This window comes from Balaenoptera physalus (genome assembly GCF_965194825.1).
Source record: "Balaenoptera physalus genome assembly, chromosome: 1".
NCBI classification, from domain to species: Eukaryota; Metazoa; Chordata; class Mammalia; order Artiodactyla; family Balaenopteridae; genus Balaenoptera; species Balaenoptera physalus.
In genome coordinates, this window is record NC_138882.1 from 23,182,122 (window position 1) to 23,204,749 (window position 22,628).

Consider the following 22,628-nt stretch of genomic DNA (forward strand, 5'->3'; position numbering starts at 1 on the left):
TTCCAATTCGGTCACTACCATTGTTTCTAAGACTACCTACATAAAGTTTACAGTCTAATGGACAGGAATCATGATGCATTTCGAGATCCTGGGCTAGAAACGCGGAGGCTCAAATCCACACACCCTCAGCTGGGTCTTTCCGGTCCCCTCCCGCCGGGCACCCGCAGATGCTCTCGCAAACCCAGCGTCCGAGAAATGGCCTATAGTTAGTCTTCTTCATTTTAGTCAGTCATTCTAAGGTTTGCAGTGATATCTCACTGAGGCTTTAATTTGCATTTCCTTGATGACTAATGATGTTGAGCACCTTTTCATGTGTTTATTTGCCACCTGTATACTTTCTATGGTGAGGTGTCTGTACAAATCTTTTGCCTATTTTTAATGTCTTTTTTGTTGTTGTTGAGTTTTGAGTTGTGTTGTTGAGTTCATTATATATTCTTTATCAAATAATATACTTTGCAAGTATTTTCTCTCAGTCTGTGGTTTGTCTCTGTATTCTCTTAGTGGCATCTTTTGAAGAGCAGTTCAGTTTATTCATCTAAGAAATCTTTGCTTAATCCGAGACAGAAAAAATTTTCTCCTGTGTTTTCTTCCAGCAGTTTTATAGCTTTGGGCTTTCACTGGTCTTTGATTCATTTGGATTAATTTTTGCATATGGTAAAAGACAGGGATTAAAGGTCATTTTTCTTGCATATGGATATCCAACTGTTCCAGCACTATTGAAAAGGCTATCCTTTTTCCACTGTATTGCCTTTGTGCTCTATAAAAAAAAAATCAATTGTCCAGATATTTGTGGGAACAGTTTTTAATTCTACTATCCAATGATCTATATGTCTATGTCTATGCCAATACCATGCTGTGAAAACATCTTTTATCTTAAATATACAAACAGAGATCTTACAGCCAGATCTGCATGCCCCAAAATAAAGCTTGATATAAAGAATCCCAATTGTACTCAGAAAGCATTCTTAGTTTAGGACTTTTATAATCATTTTAATTCTCTGACAACGTCACATTTAGTATTTTATTGTTTTAAGAAATTATTTACTTATTTTATTTACAGTAAAAAGCATCCTGAGTAATCTATACACCATAAAGTATGTGTGTGTATATATGTGTTAGATGATTTAAACTATGCTCCACCAAAAACTCTTACAAAATTCTATGTATTACATCTTTTCTCAAAGAAAAGCTGGCTCAGACTCGACAATTCTGTTTCACTAACAGGCATCTTAAACATGGCATATTTAAGACTGAGATACAGATCTTTTCCATCACCTCCCCAAACAGGGCCCTAACCATTGTTCTTCCCATCTTGGTTAATGGCAACTCATCCTTCCAGTTTTTCAGGCCTAAAACTTGGAGTCATGCTTGATTCCATTCTCCCACGTCTATATCCAATCCATTAGCAAATCCTGTCAACCATACGACACAGTATATTCAGATTCTTTCCACACTCCCAGGCGTCACCTGGTTCGAAGCATCTCGCAGCACTTAGATTATTTTTACAGCTTCCTAAGTGGTTCCCTACCTAATTGTGTCAGAATTTTAGGTGGAAGACTCAAGATATCAATTCTTATCTTTGCAATGAGGAAGTCACCAACAATTCCAAAGATTTAAGGACAAAATCCATTCACTTACAAATGAGACAGATGCCTGAAGAGGAGGAACTCTCCCTCAGATCTGTTGATTAAAAAGCAACTACTATTCTATTAAGTACTAAAAAAACGCTAAAATTTAAGAGCTAATGGTAGCAACTTTCAACTTTAGGAAAACAGTATTTTGTTACAAACGGACCCTCAATTTTCAACAATGGTGCCAAGACAATTCTATGGGGAAAAGATCAGTCTTCGCAACAAAGGACGCTGAGACACGTGACTATCCACACACAAAAGGATGAATGGACACCTTCTTCACAACATACAAAAAATTAACTCAAAGTGGATCAAAGACCTAAATGTGAGCACTAAAAGTTTAAAACTCTTGTAAGAAAACATCGGAGTTAATCTCTGTGACCCTGGGTTACGCAGTGATTTCTCAGGTATGACATCAAAAGTACACGTGATTAAAAAAATAAATAAATAAATTGAACTTTATCAATTTAAAACTTTTGTTCTTCAAATGATACCATCAAGAAAGTAAACAGACAACTCACAGATTGGGAGAAAATATATATGCTAATCACATATCTGATTATGGACTTGTATCTAGAATAAATAAAGAATTCTTACTACTCAATGACAAGAGGGCATTAACCCAATTAAAAACTGGGGGAAGGATTCAAACAGACATTTCTCCAAAGAAGATATATAAACGGCCAACAAGCAAAAGAAAAGATGTTCAGCATCATTAATTATCAGGGGAATGCAAATCAAACTACAATGAAATACCTCCTCACATCTACTACATGGCTATAATAAAAAAGACAAACGATAACAGGTGTTGGTGAGGATGTGGAGAAACTGGAAGCCTCATACACTGCCTTGTCACAATTACTAGTGCGAATATAAAACGATTCAGACATTTTGGAAAAGAATTTGGCAGTTTCTCAAAATGGTAAACATAGAGTTACCATATGACCCAGCAATTCCACTCTTGGGTATGTGCCTAAGAAAAATTATAACATATATCCAAACAAAAACTTGTACATGAATGTTCATAGCAGCATTATCATAATAGCTAAAAAGTACAAACAACCTAAATGTCCATCAACTGGTGAATAAACAGTATGTGGTATATCCATACACTGGAATATTATAAAGCAATAAAAAGGAATGAAGTATTGATACATTCTATAACATGGATGAAACTTGAAGGCATGTTGAGTGAAAGAAGATAGATACAATAGCCCACATACTGTATGATTCCCACATACTGTATGATTCCATTTACATAAAATATCCAGAATAGGGAAATCTACAGAGACAGAAAGTAGACTAGTTGTTGCCTAGGGTTGGCAGTGGGGGAAGAATAGGGAGTGACTGCTAACAGACACAGATTTTCTTCTTAGGGCAATGGAAATGTTCTAAAATTAGATTATTGGTATGGCTGCACACCTCTGTAAATATATGCAAAACCACTGAATTGTACACTTAAAATGGGGAAAATTTATGGTACACCACATATCTAAATAAAGCTGTTTTTTTTAAAAATTAGATCCTCAGACTAAAGAGATTATCAATATGTCCAGTGAAATAAAAGTTATTAAAAGATCAGACAGCCTTCATGAATCAGAAGTAGATCTCTTCTTATCATTCATAAACAAATATTTACTGAGTTCTAGGATGCACCAGGGTACCTGTATATCAGCAGAAGTAATGCCAGGGCCTGTGTTAATTTTATAAGGGCAGTACTTACCAAAGGGCAAGATATACTGGCTTGACCATGGCACCACGTCATTGTTCAACTGCCTTCAAGAAGCATTCAACCATAATCCAAGGCCATTCAGAATAAATAGGTAAGGGAGCATTGCATTTGACTTGGTACTTAAGTGGCTGAATATCTTACTATAATAAAATCAGTATCTTCTTTTAAGTCACCCACTCTTTCATCTGACAAATAACTGTGGGCTTACAATAGGTAGAAACCCTGAACTTGAAGCTCTCTCTCAAATATAAGGCTGCAGACTTACTCCTTGCCTAGAAGAAGCTTACACATCATAATTTACTTATTTATTTTTTGGACTGCACCATATATGGAGAGCAGAAACTCATTCTAGATACTGAATTGCTACTGGTAAGAAACAGACACCTACTCAATAGAAGAAAAAGTAATAAGCTAGTGTGGCCATTTGGGTTACATAACCTACGCATGCTGCTCAGGAGTGTTTTTAACCAGCTAGACAGGGGTTAAGTGGGAACTGTTCCTCAAGTGAGGACATCCTTTAGAGGACTTGGTATCTGAAGAATGGAATGCAAAGATGTGTACAGGAGAGTTAAATTTAGGGCATCTGTGCTCAAGATGTAATTTGCACCAGGAGCTCCATCTCCTTTGGTTGAGCACAGGGAACTGGTTTATTTCCAGAACAGGGTATGGACTTTGGTACACCACATGTTAGAAGAAGGCTGTCACAGTTCCTCAGGACAACCAGAGGTAGAATGGTGAGAGGATAGGATTTTTTTTTAAAATTTATTTATTTATTTTATTATTTATTTTTGGCTGTGTTGGGTCTTCGTTTCTGTGCGAGGGCTTTCTCTAGTTGCGGCAAGTGGGGGCCACTCTTCATTGCGGTGCGCGGGCCTCTCACTGTTGCGGCCTCTCTTGTTGCAGGGCACAGGCTCCAGACGCGCAGGCTCAGCAGTTGTGGCTCACGGGCCTAGTTGCTCCGTGGCATGTGGGATCTTCCCAGACCAGGGCTCGAACCCGTGTCCCCTGCATTGGCAGACAGATTCTCAACCACTGTGCCACCAGGGAAGCCCCTGAGAGGATAGGATTTTAATTTACTTCCTAAAAATTAGTACCTCAAAAATTAGGGAAAAAGGATAAAGACAGAGATGGAAAATAGGTGAAAAGAAGAACTCTAGTAGATCAATTCAAGAGGTTTAAAACCCACCAAGTGTGAAGCATACAAGTGAAACAAACAAAAAAGTCACATAAAAAGGATCAGAATGACATAGAACTTTTAAAAGAAAAAAAGCAATGCCTACAAATTACAAAAAACAAAATTTTCAACTCAAAATTCTATATCCAGCCAGGGTACCAATCAATAATGAGACTAGAATAAAGATATTTTCACATATATAAGAATTCAAAAAAAATTTACCTCCTACATGACCTTTCTTAAGAAAGCCACTGAAAGATAAGCTCTAGCAAAATGGAAGAGTAAACCAAGAGACAAACATAAGATCAAAAACAGCGCAAAACAAAGGAAAGCAGGAAAAGGAAGTCCTGAAATGACAGCCATTTATATCACAGACCTAGATGGCACCAGTCCAGACTGGAGCAGGAGGATAGAAAGCTCCAGAAGGGAGGTCTCCAAAAACAAACAAAACGTCAAATGGAATTGATACATCATCTAGATAAATAATACTGACTGATGTATAACATAGTTGATGAAGAATGGGAACACAGAAAACAAAGCAAAAGAAAAAAATGAGGGTTACTAAATCTAAGAATAAAAAGGTTTTATGAGAAGGAAACCTAATCATGGTGTGATTCTTGGGTAAGCGGAGAGAAATTTTTTCAAAGTCATGGTAATGTAAGTGTTGACTAGTGATTTAACCAAAAGTTGTAATAAATCTATATTATAATATTGGGAGGCTGGAGTGGCAAGAACAGATGGTGTGCATGGTGTGGCAGTGATGGCGGGCTGGGCTATGTGTGTGGAGAAAGGGTGAATGTAAGATAATGAATCTTCATTCATTGAAAAGAAGTTAATGGGTAGTGTGTGAAATTGATAAGACATAGCAGTATGAGCATATTATTTGAAAATATGGAGGAAACACAGCAAAAAAATAATGGCTCAAGGATTTTACCAGTAGAAGCCTCTGGGATGGGGGCTGGGGGACGCAGAGGACCAATAGTTTTTGTTATAAGTTTTTCGGTGTCATTTGATGTTTAACTGATATCTCCCTGTGTGGGTTTTTCTTTTTCATGCCATTCACCAACTGGATCCACAACCTCGAGGCTTATTATATAAGGCCATTCTCTTAAGGAGTTTGTCAATTTACCAGAACCGTGTCACACAAAACAAACACTGTTCAAAATCTGAGACATAACAAAACAAACTTCGGTATGCAGAGGTGACTACGGTACAGAATGTAGAGGAAATGAACTTGTGCTTTAAAGAAAATATAATTCGGTGGGTGCCTGAGGGTCAAATCTTGGTTTTGCCACTGCTAACTTATCTGGTGGCAAACTAACTAGGATCTACTAATTACTGTGAGCTTTACTGTGAGGATTACCCGACAGAACATGGGAAGCACTCACTGCAGTGGTTGGAATACAAGTGCTCATACGATAATTATGATTATTTGGACTCAGGCAGACTGAGATTCAGATCTCTGCTCCACCCTTGTCAGTTCTACTTGGGCAAATAATTTAACCTAATTTAATTAAATTAAAATAATTTACCTTTTGCAACAGGAAGTATATACATCATAGTACTTTCCTCACAGGGTTGTTGTGAGGTTTAACAAGGTGAACACTTAACACATTACTGACTGGGGGAGTTTTGCAGAAACTAATGCCAGTGGCCATAATACATCTCTGGTCAAAAATGTGTTAACAGAGTGCTTAGCATTTATTTAGCAAGGCTCCATGAACTCCAGTTGTTATCACTGATGAGTTTTTTTTTAATTAAAATTTTTTTTTTACTGGAGTTTAGTTGATTTGATGAGTTTTAAGTAAAGAAAATGGGATAGATTTATTTTCACCCCCTTTTAGAGATACTTTAGAACTGAAAAGACACCTGTGTACTTCTCTCCAAGTGCTCTCCATCTCAGGAAGTAGCAAAACCTTTTACCTAGTTTTTTAGGGAAAAAAAAAAAATCTAACAGTAACCTTTGTTTATTCCCTTTCTCACATCCACATCTAATTCCAGCACTTTCTATAGGTTTTACCTTCAAAATATATCCCAAAGCGGGGTCAGCTCCCCATTGATCACTTCTTACTTCTCCCACCAAGCCCACATCAATTCTCCCTTGGACCATGGATCTTCTAACTCCTTTGTGTCAAGAACTCCTTTGGGAATATATCAAAGTTTATGGACTCCTTGTCAAAAAAAGTGTTTTAAAATGCATAGGATTACAAAGAGATCAATGGTACTAAAAGTTATCAAACTGCTAGAAAAACAAAATTTTGATATTAATAATATATGTACTTCCTTATTAATAACCTTAAGCAGCAGGTCTGATAGAATTGTAATTTTGGAGTAGTATGGGTATAAACAGTATTTTGTGATATCCGCAAAGACTGTAAGGTGATAGAGAAACAGCTATGATTTTACTGGTTGACAGCTGCAGACACTACTTTGGCTCGTTGCCAACATTCATAATTCAAGGAGATGCTAAATTTCAGTTAGGGGTTGGTGAAACTGAGATGAAAGTTTTTCACATTCAGGTTCACAGACCCCCCTAAATTCTAATCACAGATCCCCAAGGTTAAGAACACCATTTTTGGTTAATTTTTGTAAAAGGTGTAAGGTCTGTGTCTAGATTTTTTTTTTTTTTTTTTTGCATGGGAGTGTGCAGTTGTTGCAGCACCATTTGTTGAAAAGACTGCCCTTTCTCCATTGCGTTGCCTTTGTTCCTTTGTCAAAGATCAGTCGACTGTATCTGTGTGGGTCTATTTCTGGCCTCTGTTTTGTTCCATTGATTTATTTACCTTATTCTTTCATCAATATTACACTTTTTTTGTTTTTTTAAATAAATCACTCTTTTTTTTTTTTTTTGCCTGCCCCACACGGCTTGTGGGATCTCAGTTCCCCGACCAGGGATTGAACCCAGGCCACAGCAGTGAAAGCCTGGAATGCTAACCACTAGGCCATCAGGGAAGTCCCCGACACTCTCTTAGCTACTGTAGCTTTAAGGTAAGTCTTGAAGTTGGGTAGTGTCAGTCCTCCAACTCTATTCTCTCCTTCAGTACTGTGGTGGCTCTTCTGGGTCTTTTGCCTTTCCATATAAACTTTAGAATATTTGTCGATATTCACAAAAAAAAACTCACTCGGATTTTGACTAGGATTGCTTTGAATCTATAGAACAAATTGGGAAGACTGACATCTTGACAGTACTGCATTTTCCTATCATATACAAGGAATATCTTTCCATTTATTCAGATCTTCTTTGATTTCTTCCATCAGAGTGTCATGGTTTGCCTCATATAGATCTTGTACATATTTTGTTAGATTTATACCTAAGTCTAAGTCTGTCTGTCTCTGTTTCTTTCTTTCTTTTTGGTGCAGATATAAACGGTATTGTGTTTTTAATTTCAAACTCCAATTGTTCATTGCTAGTATTTACCAATTGATTTTTGAAAGAGGTGCAAAAGTGATTCAATGGAGGAAGGATAGTCTTTTCAGTGAATGATGGTGGAGCAATTGGATACCCATAGGAAAAAAACCCCTCGACCTAAACTGTGCGCCTCATATAAATGTTACCTAAAAATAGATCATAGGTTTAAATGTAAAACATAAAACCATAAAACTTTTAGAAGAAAACAGTGGAGAAAATCTTTGGGACATAGTTTTGAAAACCAGATTTTAGACATGGTCTGCAGAGTGTAATATATAAAAGGAAATATTAATAATTTGGATCTCTGTGATTAAAAAGATGAAAAGACAAGATACAGACTGGGACAAAAAGTTGCAAATTACATATCTGACAAAGGACTCACATCTAGAATATATACAGAACTCTCAAAACTCAACAATAAAAAAAATACACATTCCAATTTTAGAAAATGGGCAAAGGACACAAAGAGACAACTCACTGAAGAAGATATAAGGATGGCAAAGAAACACATGAAAAGAAGTTCTTATCAGCCATCAGAGAAATACAAATAAAACCATGATGAGCTATCACTATACATCTCTTGGAAAAGATAAAATAAAAACAGTGACAATACAAAATACCAGCAAAGATGCAAAGAAATTGAATCTCCCTTAGCATTACTGATAGAAATTATAGCCACTCAGGAAGACTTTGACAACCTCTTTAAAAAACTGAACATATACTTAACATACGACCCAGCAATCATGCTCCTGGGCATCTATCCCAAAGAAATGAAACCTTACGTCCACATAAGAACCTACATGTAGATGTTCAGAGTAGCTTTATATGAAAAAGTCAAAAACTGGAAACAATCATAATGCCCCCAGAAGAGAATGGTTAAACAAACTAGAACCTCTACACCACAGAATACTACCCAGTACTGAAAAGGAACAATCTATAGATACACACAAGAATTTGAATAGATTTCAAGGGTGTTAGAATAGGTGAATAAAGCCAACCTAAAAGGTCACATTTTGTATGATTACTTTTATATAAAATTCTTAAAGTGACACAATTATAGAGATGGAGAACAGATTAGCGGTTGCCCTGAGTTAGACATGGTGGGAGAGAGGTGGTTGTTACTATAAAGGGAGAGCATGAGGGAGATCTTTGTGGTGATGGAATAGTTCTTGTATTGACTGCAGTGGCGATCACATGAATCTACACATGTGCTAAAATGGCAAAAAAATAGACAAATTACACAAATGTCTATTTCCTGGTTTTGATTTTGTACCATAGTTATGTAAAATGTAACAACTGAGTTAAACTGGGTACATGGAACTTCTGTGCATTATTTTTCTATTTCTTGTGAATCTGTAATTGTTTCAAAATACAAAGTAAAAAAAAAAGTCACATTTTATAAAAAGAAAATCAGATCACTTCACTCCCCCACTCAAAAAACGTTCATGGGACTTCCCTGGTGGTACAGTGGTTAAGAATCTGCCTGCCAATGCAGGGGACACAGGTGGGCTGGGAAGATCCCACATGCCGTGGAGCAACTAAGCCCGTGCGCCACAACTTCTGAGCCTGAGATCTAGAGCCCGCGAGCCACAACTACTGAGCCCACGAGCCACAGCTACTGCAGCCGTGTTATGCCTAGATCCTGTGCTCCGCAACAAAGAGAAGCCACCACAATCAGAAGCCCGCTCACCACAACAAAGAGTAGCCCCTGCCTGCCGCAACTAGAGAAAGCCTGTGCACAGCAACGAAGACCCAATGCAGCCAATAAATAAATAAATAAATAAATAAATATATTAGAAAAACCCTTCATGGCAGAATAAAATCCACACCCCTTACTGTGGCCTAAAAGGTCCCTTGCACTTCTCCATCACTGCCCCCCAACTCTTTTCGCTCTAGATGCACTGGCCTTCTTGCTGGTTCTCCAAACTTGTTCTCACTTCAGGGCCTTTATACTTATTGTTTGTTCTCTACCTGGAATGCCTTCTCCCAGATTTTTGCATAGCTTGATACTTCACATTATTTGGGTGCGTGCTGACATTACTTCTGAAGAAGAAGCTCTCCCGGACCATGATATCTAAATTAGCATTCCTCTCCACAAACACCAGTCATTCTCCATCCTCTTACCCTGTTTTATTTTATTTATTTGATTGTCTATTATTTACCCCCTGTTCCTCAGCCCCAAATCAGAATACAGGCAGGCAAAGAATTTTTACGAATTATTAACTTTTGAATTCCCAAAGCTCAGCAGGACCAGGCATATAATAAAAATTCAATAAATATCTGATGAGTGAAGGAGTAAATCTGAGAGACTAAAGAAAATTATACTGATATGACTGACCTACAACACCAAACTGTAAGGCGGAATGTATAACTTGCACCATAAAACAAAGAATGTGATGAAAGAAAAATATACATAAGAAGGATTAAAGATAACTCCCCTTTTTTTACATTTCTACTTCTCTCCTTTTGAATCTGGCCCTTCCTGTCACTGCCCTGACCAAGAGAATTTGTCTATTCTGGGCCTTGCCTTCAAAGGAATGGCAGCTTCCACCTTTATCTCTTGGAATCCAGCTGTCAAGTAAGAAATGTGAGTACTCAGAGAACCATTCTAATGGAAGCCAAGCCACATGGAGAGGCCTTGGAAGATGACAACTGGTGGTGGGGAGGGGCTGGGGGGAGGGGGTGTGCAGAATGCCGAGGCGCACCAAGCACCAGACATGTGAGTAAAGAAGTGACCTTGAAAGGGGATCCTCTGGCCCAGCCACGCCTGCTGGTGGCATGTGGATCAGAGATGAACCACCTGGACAAGCCCTCCCTGAATTCCTGACCTACATAATTATGAACAATGCAAAAATGGTGATTTTAAGCCACTAAGTATCGCAGTAGCTCATCACGCAGCAAGAGCTGACCAGGACATCGGGCAAGAAGGGGTTTCTTAAAGCTGAGCAGAATCCAAGTTATAAACAATCAAACAAAATGTCACAGGATAGAATACAATGGAACAGAACTGCCAAACAGGCATCAATACAAGTGAAAAGATCTGAAACATCTATTTTTAAATGTATGTGGATCCTCAATGCAATGGGGTTTGTTATGGGGAGAAAGGGATGGGTGAGGTACAGTGGAGAGGAAGACAATACTCAAGAACACTGGAAAGAACAAAACAGAGGTACCACATTCATCCTGTCATTCACTGGTTAAACTCAAGAGACTACTGTACTCAGTTCTGGGTTTTACAACTAAGGAGAATCTGGAGAATCCTAAGGAATTCAAAGATGAATAAAGAGATCAGAGGAAAAAAAAAAAACCCATGAGGAAAGGTAACGTACCTGAACCCTTTCGAAGGAAGGGATTTAAGTAAAACCTAGTAGTAACATTGAAGGACCTATTATTTGAGTAACACTGAAGGACCTGTTATTTTCTAATCTACAGAGATTAAACTAAAAGATAAGAGTGTTTACAATAAACAAATATGAAAAATGGTGAGTACAGTTAAAGACAGAATAGGTTATTAGAGCACACCAAAGACTGTCTTCTTGAAATCTGCTAGAAAAATCTGTAGCTGCTCAGGAAAGGCAGGATGTGATTCTGTCCAAGTTTGACAGACCTTCAAGGTTTCTTCTAGGATGACTCTCTGATTTTATGACCTAATGACTGCTCCTACTGCTAATACCAAAAGTGTTCATGATAATGATAATAATACTAAACAGCTACTTGCCATGCACTATGATAGATACATTACCAATATCACTTAAGCTTTGTGACAATACTGCCTATTAGGTATTATTATCCTCATTTTATAGATGAAGAAGTACTGGTTAGCAAGATGAAGTAATACATGCCCAGGATTAATGTGGTATAATAAAGAATAAATACATTTGGTCTTTGCCCCTGGTTCCTGGCTAGAGCTTTCTGAGTAACAGGAGTGTCTTTGTTGTGCTAATGAGATGACTCAAGGTTGGCCCCGCAGATAACTTCAGGATGGGGCTGGTTACCAGAACGACTCACCATCTGATTAGAGAGTTGGAACTTGGAGCCAGACATCTGGGGAGGTAGGGCGGGGCTGGAGACTGAGTTCAGTCACATGGCCAATGAGTCAATCAATCATGGATACATAACAAAATCCCAATAAAAACTCTGGACATCAAACTTGAGGGAGACTCCTCGCTGATAAACACAGTGATGTGCCAGGAGGGTGCTGTGCCCTGACTCCATGGAGAGAGGGCACGGAAGCTTTGCACTCCCCCTGAGACCTAGCCCTAAGTGGACCCTTTATAATCAACTGTAATTGTAAGTATGGTGCTTTTCTTCATTTTGTTAGTCTTTCTAGCAAATTACTGAACCTGAAGGGGGTGATGGGAATCCCCAAGTTTGTAGCAGGCTGGTCAGAAGTGCGTGTGTCCTGGAGACACCACTTGCATCTGGCATCTGAAGTAGGGCAGTCTTGTAGACAACTGACCCCTTAACCTGCAGGTTCTGACATTAATGCCAGGTGGTTAGTGTCAGACCTGAATTATAATCTACTCAGTTGGTATACACTAGTTAGGGTTGAAAGAGAACAGTTAGTAAGACATGAAGTGCTAGAGCCAGGACTCAAACCCAGTTCTGCCTAACTCAAAGAGAGTATTTCTAATTCAAAGATAAGAGTCTAATTCAAACTTCCGACTTTTCATTTCAAAATGAAACGGTATATAATTCATGAAGGTTTTAGTATCTGTGCTAACTTACAAGAAAAAGTACATCAGCTTGAAAACGGAAAAATCCATTTAAGCAATTAAAGTCCCAAGTCATCGCCGACAGACATAGTTAACACAAATATCAATGCGGGAGCAGCTATGATACAGCGGCTTATATGGATGGCAAAGTATTAAACAATATGAAGAGAACTGAGGGCCCAAAGTAAAAGCCACCTTCGGTACTTTTGAAGTTTTGAGACTTTTTCTAAATCCCTCACTAGTACTTAGGCTTTTTAACTATTTTAAAAAATAGTTAAGGGCAGGTATATGGACATGCTTCCAGTATGAAACCTTAAAAACCTGTCTTTAACCTTCAGACACAGTGAAAAAGAGACTGGTTCTTGTCTCCTATAAGCTTGAGAGAAACCATAGGACATAAATCCTGATAATACTTTGTGGTCAAAAGTGTATGTTACAAGGGTTCTCTGCTAACAAGACAATTTTCTACGCACCAACACAGAAAAAACTCTTACAGAATCCAAGCAATAATGTTATACTGTTTTTTGGTTTTTTTTTTTTTTACTATAGCTTACATAAAAGCTTTCTAATGTTTTATGCCAACTTATGAACCAAAAAAGGATTTCCCAAACTTACTCTTCCTTTACTAGGACGTATATAAATTATATTGTTTGTAAACGCTGTAAGTTTTTAGACTCATCTGTTTTATATTCTTCTTTCTTACCTGGTCTGTTAGTGGCTGCCATAATAAAAACCTGCTGACGTGTTTCCAGACCATCCATCTCTGTAAGTAGCTGATTTACCACCCGAACACTTGCCCCTGTCTAAAAACAAATAAATACAGCTACATCAGCTCCCAATAAAAGAAAAATACATCACCGTTTTTTTTTTCATGCAAAATAATACATTTGCTAACTTGAATGAAAGCTTTTGTCAAAAGATATAACAATTATTTCCTGAGAAGTCACTATATCTAAGCACTGTGCAAAACATGTTCTCATCAGTGTGCTTCCCCAGCAATCCTGCTATTATCCACAATTCAGATGAGGAAACTGAGGCTTAGAGAGGCTATTTGTCCAAGGTCTCAAAGCTACATAAGGGTAGAGATGAAATTCAATCTCAGGCTTAGCTGATCCCACAGTCTTATGCCTCTGAGCTATTCAAAGATCTAAGAGCTGAGAATTACATTCAATATCCTGTGATAAACCGTAATGGAAATGAATATGAAAAAGAATATATATGTGTCTAACTGAATCAATTTGCTGTACAGCAGAAATTAACACAACATTGTAAATCAATTATACTTCAATAAAATAAATTTTAAAAAAAAGATCTAATAGCCACAATGAATTTCCCTTTGGGCAAATCTAGACTCAGCTTTTGAATGCCAGATCAGACTCCCCAGGATACTGGATATTCCAGAGTTTTCAGCTGGGACACTGAGGCCTTTTCTCTTTTCCTTGAAGCATGCAGTACAAAGTTGAACTACCTCAGGGCAATATCTAAGATGTTCAGGGAGTTGGTGAATAGAGGGATGTTTATCCCTTAAATACAGAAATTTTTAAAATGCACAATGTAGGAAATGAGAAAAGTGATGCTGTGTTTCTTTTTGTCATTAATTGCTTTTCTTCAACATAAATTTTATGTACAGAGGTGGTAATGAGTTTAACATACTGATTTCTCCAGAAAAAAAATTTGGTGCACCTTACTATCACTCCTTGGAGACACAGTATTAACCGTTAGGAGATTAAAAGAATTATAATCAGGACTCAAAAAAATAAAGAAGTACTGGTTTTAAAAAAACAAAAAGACAAAAAAACCCCAAAACACTGTCCTACCTAAGCAAGACAAAAACCTCACAATTAATTCAGGAAAAGGCTGACAGACTTTACTATATATAAAATTTTATATAATAAAAAAAGATAAGTGATAAAACTGGGAAAAATAGTACCAACACACATAATCGGACAATAGACTAATTTCCATCACATATAAAAAGCTCTTATAAATTAACAACAAAAAAAGGGGAAGACAGGACTTCCCTGGCGGTCCAGTGGTTAAGACTTTGCCTTCCAATGCAGGGGGTGTGCGTTCAATCCCTGGTGCGGGAGCTAAGATTCCACATGCCTTGGGGCCAAAAAACCAAAACATGAAACAGAAGCAATACTGTAACAAATTCAATAAATCGAGACTTTAAGAATGGTCATAAAAAAAAAAAATCTTAAAAAAAGGGGGGGGGAAACATTTCATTTTCAGTGTATGTGCTGCCAAAGTGAGCACAGAAAAACATTTCAACAGCAAAAGGGTCAGAGACATGAATACTAAAATTTAACATCATGTTTTGCCAATAAAATTGAGAAAAATAAAAAGATGGTCATTACCCATTGTTGACAAAGGTGTAGAAAATGGTTATTTTTAGTTGGTAGGTGTATGTAACTGGTAGTTTTTGCGAAGAATGACTGTGTTAGCTTTCAAAATATTTGTATACATCTTCTACTCAGAAATTCTACTTCCAAAACTCTCACATATTCCCACATGTGCACAAAAATACATGATAAGAATGTTTAATACAGTTGTGTTTATAAGGGAAACAACTGGAAACAATGTAAATGTCCAAAACAGGGGAATTGTTGAATTAATTCTTCCCTATCCAGACTGTGGAATATTTATTCAATAGTTACAAAATAAGTTATTAAGTACATGGGTAAAGTGTCAGATAGAATGACCACATTTATATAAAAAAAAAGTTTAAATCATACATGTTTTTAAGCTTACAGAAAAAGTTCTAGACCACAAATGCAAAACACTAAACTGTCAGCAGAAGTAACCTCCAAGAAGAGTAACAGGGAGGAGAATTGGAAGAAAAACTTGACTCTCTTTATACTTGTATTTATTTGCATTTTTCACAAGCATGTATTCATGAATAACTTGCATCATTAAAAAAAGAATACATTTAATTTTAAAATATTTTCAGAATCCCCTTCAGGTGAAAATGTTAAAGCAAAACACATATATGTGATTACAGAGATGTGTGGTAGCAGACAGCCGAGAGAGATAACCTAGAAGTTAGAAATGTGATTCATAAGAATGCAGACTTCTCTGAGGGCAAGGAGTTGAATGGATATACCTCAATGAACTCCTCCTAGTTTAAATTACCACTTGATAACAGAGAGATGCAAACCAATGAAATAGGCTGTCAATGAACAAAGGGTTTAATTCACAGCAAAAAGGAATAAAAAGGAGTAAAATCCAGAGCATACCATGCCCCCACCAGCTGGATATAGTGTGTAGGACTTTGCTCTGGATCGCACATTAGATTTTGGAACGTGCCGGCCGGCAGGAGAACCCGGGAAGGATCTCTGCCCTGGCCACTGACATCACTATCAGAGATAAGAGTGTGATAAGGATTTTCTGTGATACTGCTGACTGCTGGGTGAGGAAACGAAATTGCTATGATATGAAGCACACTTATCCTAGTCAAGGTTTGTTTTGCAACTTCTGATTGCTGGGAATTTTAAGCACAATGAGGCACCTAATAAATGTTTCACAGCCCAAGAACACACACAGAGTAACTATGTGACAACAAGTCACATAAGAAATATAATCATTTCCTCAATCATCTTGTAATAAATGTACTTACTACACAGTCTTTGCTATCCTCTTCAAAAGGTTATATATATATATTTTAAATATATTCTTTATATTATGCTTCACTATGATTCAAACAGTATTCCTAATAACTGTTTTCCAGGCAATCACTGTACCAAAATTTCTAAGAATGGTGACTCAGTGTAGTAATGCAAGTGGTCTTTAATGCACACCAATTTATATCTTCCCCAGATAGAAATGGTGCTGCGTCTTAAAGCATATCATCTGACCCTACTTTGAGTGCATGATGTCTTAAATTATATTTTCTCCAAGAACTCTGAAGAGAATCATACGATTACAAGGCAGGCTATCCAAAACTAATAATCATTTCCATTACCCAAAACTCATTTGTGTGAATCAGATATGTGCAACCAAAATAATACACAGAAAGAAAAATGGATACAGAGGCTAATAAAAATACAATTGTTATCCCTAGGCCTTGTTTCCAAATTACTAGGTTTCTTCACTTAAAGAGTCTCAGTGTTCTCAATGAATGACTTTATAAGAACTATTTGAAGTTTACATAACTTTGGAAGAACTTACAAAAGGTTTATGGTGCTTAAAAAAAAACCTGTAATCACTAAACTATGATACCTACCTCTCGGACTGATCTCCGAGGACATAAGGCATCCACTTCATCAAAGAATATCACGCAAGGTGATGAATTCTTGGCTCGCTGAAAAACCTGTCGCACAGCGCGCTCGCTTTCACCAACATACTAGCCATGTACAGAAAGGAAATAAAACGTAGAGATGTTTCAACTTTGGAGTTTGAGCCAAATTATAGTAGTACTAGTTTTAAATGACATTTATATGTCAGAGTCCAAGAAGTATTAGGTCAAAAATAGCCAGTTATATGTGGTTCAACCTAATAAGATTAGCTATTATTTAAGCTTATTATAAATTTCCTCATTTATAAAATGAAGACTAAATAGAATGAAAGGTCTCCTCTAGCTCAAAAAAATTCCACAATTTTATGGTATTTTAGAACGGATCAAAGCTTTATGCATATAAAATACCCAGCAGTAATTTTCATTAATGCAACAGTATTTTAAATGTGAACAAGACAATTTACTGTTCTGTCGTTTCTACACAAGTCATCTTGCTAAAGGAAGAGCTAACAGTCATACAGCATCAGAGGAGGCAAACTGAGCCAGTTAGACATCTACCAGGTTTCATAATGCATAATGTATGGTAAAATCAAAATACAAAGCAATTCACAAGCAGCTATAACATTAGGACTAATTAATATAAAAAGTTATATGTAAAAATACAGTTTTACTTTCAGCTAAGCACAAGAAATTGTTCTTGTAAAATTTCGAATTAGTTAACTAAGAAAAGCTTTGTTTCTCATAATAATACTGCTACATAAGGCAATCTGAAAATGTCTTTATGGTGCCAATTATATCATAAGGTTATCTTTTATGTTATTTTATGACTATATGGTCATAATAAAGTAATTAAGGCACAGAATACATCACAGATGACAATGATTAAAGTATTTTTATTTTCTATTTGAGTAGAACTTCTTTTCCTCAGATCTGTCCTGTAACTTTTCTTTCTACTTTTGCTTATTCTGCTTCTCTCATTTGAACTGCTTCTCCAACTTACCTCTAAAACAGCTCTTGCATTCTAGATCAAGATCACTAAAGATCACTAATCTTTCTTCCCTCCACCCTCTCTTCTTTGCTCTTATAGCACTTCCTACTATTATAACTTCTGAGCTATTCTACCTTCACTATATTACATCATAAAGTCCTTGGAAAGCAGAAGTCATGACAGTTTCAAATTTTTGTCTGATCATAACATCCTGCTCAGCGTACAAATACAGCAGACCTATTTAGTTTCCTGAAAAATCTGAATCAGCAAAAATTATATTTGGAATGCTGAAAAGACATTCAGTAGATATTTTTAAAGAAAAGATATCAGTGGGTTGGGACAGAGAGTTTCAAACAGAGATGAAAGAGAAGAATCAATACAGCTGGCAGAGGGACTTTGGATATAGCTAACCAAAATGACTAAGTAAAAGGAAATTTAATTTAGGGGAAGGTAAACCTAAAGTTTCAAAAGGACAGATTAAAATCAATTCATCTTAAGAAAGGTAACAATGATTAAAATTCCCACTACCTTGGCCTTTAAGAACTATTTCAAGTAAGGATCCTATACTTATTATTTCTAATTCCTTATTTGCCATCAGTTTTCAACCATTATAATCTGGCTTTTGCAAACATAATTGTTGAAAATATTTTCCCTAAAGTCACTAGTGACATTCTAATTGCTAAACCCAGGGTCCTACTTTCAATTTCTTTTCTATTGTTTGGTTATATTGACAGGTGGAAAAAATTATCTTCCCTAGGTTTTCAGGCTTAGAAAGTCTTGGGCGTCCTCCACCTTCGGAACAGTCTCCTTTGCCAGCTTTTCTTTCCCTGGCCCGTAAATGTTGGTGTCTTCCAAGGTTCTGTCAGAGACCACCTTACAATACTACTCACCTTACCCATTCCCTAGGTTTTAGGTGCCATTTAGATGATACTTACTCCCAAATCTCTTCAGAGCTCCAGATTCACATTTCCTATAGTTTGCTGAATCCCTCTGAATGGCTCTTTAAATCTAAAATGTCCTAGAGCAAACTCATTTTCTAACCCCAAGATATCTATCTTCCTCATTAGATCACCTAACCTCTCAGAGTCATTCTGGACTCTTCCACAGACCTCTTCCCACATTTACCTCTAAAAAACAAAGCAGATGACAATGAGATAAAATTTCATACTCATCAGACTGGCAAAAATGTAAGTAACTTTCATTCACTGCTGGTGAAAGTAAAACTCAGTAACAACCACTTTGGGAAAAAAGTGGGCAATACTTAATATTTTTGAAAATGTATATACTGTATAAGATATAGCAATTCTACTGCTGAGTACATACCCTAGGGCGAAAATATCTCACAAATATGCGTAAGGATATATATATATATAATGTTCAACCTAAACATGAATCAAGAAAAAAACTGATGTTTTTAAGGGACTTCCCTGGTGGCACAGTGGTTAAGACTCCACGCTCCCAGTGCAGGGGGCCCGGGTTCGATCCCTGGTCAGGGAACTAGACCCCACATGCACGCTGCAACTAAGAATTCACATTACACAACTAAGGAGCCGGTGAGCAGCAACTAAGGAGCCCGCCTGCCACAACTAACACCTGGTGCAACCAAATAAATAAATAAATATTTTTTTTAAAAAAAGAAAAAAACTGATTTTTTTAAAAGTGTGGTTATACTCATTCAATGGTAATAGTTTAATAAACCCCAGATATACCCATCACTCTGCTTCATTATTATCAGCTCAATTCATGATCAACCTTGCTTCATCTATACTCTTGTCCACTTTTCTTTCTACTTGATATTTTGATGGAAAGCCCAGACATCATAACTTTATTTGTAAATATTTCACTGTCTCTAAAAGATAATGGTTTTAAAAAAATATATATTTAAAAAATCCCATCGTTTATAAATTTATTTATTTATTTATTTATGGCTGCGTCGGGTCTTCGTTGCTGTGTGCAGGGTTTCTCTAGTTGCGGCGAGTGCGGGCTACTCTTTGTTGTGGTGCGCAGGCTTCTCATTGTGGTGGCTTCTCTTGTTGCGGAGCACGGGCTCTAGGCAAGTGGGCTGCAGTAGTTGTGGCACATGGGCTCAGTAGTTGTGGCTCGCAGGCTCTAGAGCGTAGGCTCAGTAGTTGTGGCACACGGGGCTTAGTTGCTCCATGGCATGTGGGATCTTCCCGGACCAAGGCTCGCATCTGTGTCCCCTGCACTGGCAGGCGGATTCTTAACCACTGAGCCACCAGGGAAGTCCAAAGATAATGGTTTTAACATAACTACATCATTATCACACTTAAAAGTTATTTTCTTAATATAAAATGTCCAGTAGGTGTTCACATTTCCAATTCTCATAAACTTATTTTTTGAAACATGTAAAATAATACTACATGTTATTTAGGGATAAATATATAACATACAGTAAATGTAGAAAGAAGTTACAGAAAGAAGTGTACAGAATTAATAAATTCAGGATTATAGTAAATTCTATGGGAAAGAGAATGGAGGACATGATTAGGGAAGGTTTGCAGGGGGCTTCGAATATATATTGGTTTTTTTTTTTAAGGCTGGATGTTAGATACATGGAGGGGTCATTATATTACTCTTTATAACTTCTTATATGCTTGAAATATTTCATAGTAAAATTTAAAAAATATTAACGCTCTTAAAAAAAAGTTACACTCTGTTAGCTCTCTAATATTCTATTTTTTTTAAAGAAATTCCTAATTTTTTTTTTTAAGTTTTAATTTTAATTTATTTATTTATGGCTGTGTTGGGTCTTCGTTTCTGTGTGAGGGCTTTCTCCAGTTGTGGCAAGTGGGGGCCACTCTTCATCGCGGTGCGCGGGCCTCTCATCATCGCGGCCTCTCCTGTTGCGGAGCACAGGCTCCAGACGCGCAGGCTCAGTAGCTGTGGTGCACGGGCTTAGTTGCTCCACGGCATGTGGGATCTTCCCAGACCAGGGCTCGAACCCGTGTCCCCTGCACTGGCAGGCAGATTCTCAACCACTGCGCCACCAGGGAAGCCCAGCTCTCTAATATTCTAAAGGTAACATTTTGACTCTAGCTTGGTATGAAGGCCTTGCACTGCCTGGCTATTACTGTTTTTCCAGCCTCACCCTTCATCCCCTCATCAATCCCTTCCCCTCAGCGCTTATTTTGAGTACCTCCTCCACTAGAAAGCCAAAATGAAGTGTAAGAAGAGTAAAGATAAAAGTATAAATCCTTATTTTAGGAGCAAAGTAACATATTTAACAGGAAACATAAAAAATTAGAGGGGGGATAAATTGAAATAGCCTTTTAAAACAAATGATACCACTTTCATTTCTTCTTTGTTTGAACATTATGGAATGGCATTTTACTCTTCATAGGCATGAACAAGAAATAAGAAATTCAAAGTCTCTTAAATTTAAGACATAAGCTGCTTAAATGCAGAAAGAAGCTATTATATAGTAGTTTAGTGATTTCTTCCCCCCTAAGTATTTTTATTTATTAATCCTTAACTCATTTGAGCTATACAACAACAGGACAAGGAAAGCAGATCAAATGTTAGCTCCACTATCCCCAAGCTGTTGGACATTGGCCATGTTATACGACCCCTCCAAACTTAAGTTTCCTCATCTGTGAATCAGAGAAAACAACAATTTGTATCTCACAGGGTTGTTGAAGAATAATATATATAAAGGGCTTGACAAATTCAGAGTTAACACTTTAAATGTTGACTATTTTGGTTATTTCCATTTTGCTGGTGAGAAAACTTAGGCTCAGAGGTTAACAGAATTAATTAAGAAAGCATTTATACACAGTAAATAGTACAGGAGAGCAAAGCTCAATCTCTTCACTCCTATTGCAGTGATTTTACCAAAAAACCCTACTGTTTCAATGATCTGAGGACCCTGTAATTTGAATGACCATTACTTTTCCTAATCAAAAATAATGGCTAATGCCACAACAACTTACCATATTTAGTAACTCAGGCCCCTTGACAGATATAAAATTTAACCCAGACTCATTTGCAACAGCCTAGTAAGAGAAAAAAGACACAAGACAAACATATAATAAAATAATAACAATAATTTGTGATAATGCAAGGACTTTTTGTGGTTTATACTCTAGTTCCCCCTTTTTATAGCTGCCTCTTTCTCATTAGAAGGAGAGGAGACAAATGGGAATAAAAAGAAAATCAAAGGAAGTAAATGTGAACCTAAAACTTTACACAGACTAGAAATCAGATGGAAATGACTTGAAACATTTATGTAAATGTTTTGTTTACATAAACATGGTATATAAGTATATTTGTAGCCCTAGCTTAGAATCCTAGTGAAATCATAATCTCTGTATAAACAAATGCCGTGCCCAATGAAAGCAATCATTCATTCATTCATTTATAAACCAGAAGTCAAAAGCATCGGTATCAGTCTTTACAGTATTTACAGGTTATTTTGTTTAATAAATAAAGATTAAACTGCATGGCTGAAAGCCAAAGAGAATAACAAAGGAGAAATATATGGTTATATGTGTAGAAGAATACAAAAATTACACTGAGAATGTAGAGATGAAACTCGAATAAAATCACTCACAACTTCAAAATGATCAGGGAATAAAGTTCTTTCCTATTCTTAGAACCTGATATCTGAGCTCAAGATTTATGTTCAACACATTCCTCAGCATCTCCCCTTGGATTTTTTTTTTCTTCTTTTCTTTTCCCATTTGGATCGCATAAGAATTTCAAATCTATCATTTCCAAAGCAG

At 36.9% G+C, this 22,628-nt stretch overlaps 1 protein-coding gene across 10 annotated transcripts in view; it reads right to left on the bottom strand.

Moving 5' to 3' along the window:
- NVL (nuclear VCP like) overlaps positions 1 to 22,628 on the bottom strand; it is a 106,172-nt gene that overhangs the window by 37,995 nt on the left and 45,549 nt on the right. For 6 of the 10 annotated variants that reach the window (XM_082426371.1, XM_082426375.1, XM_082426368.1 and 3 more), the window contains exons 16-19: positions 21,837 to 21,899; positions 16,887 to 17,006; positions 13,365 to 13,464; positions 1,639 to 1,680 (exon numbers count right to left, since the gene is read on the bottom strand). In XM_082426371.1, the coding sequence (XP_082282497.1) occupies positions 1,639 to 1,680; positions 13,365 to 13,464; positions 16,887 to 17,006; positions 21,837 to 21,899 (325 nt within the window). Of the gene's footprint in view, positions 1 to 740; positions 758 to 1,638; positions 1,681 to 13,364; positions 13,465 to 16,886; positions 17,007 to 21,836; positions 21,900 to 22,628 lie in introns of those variants that run through there. The other 4 variants (XM_082426373.1, XM_082426372.1, XM_082426369.1 and 1 more) reach the window with 3 other exon arrangements.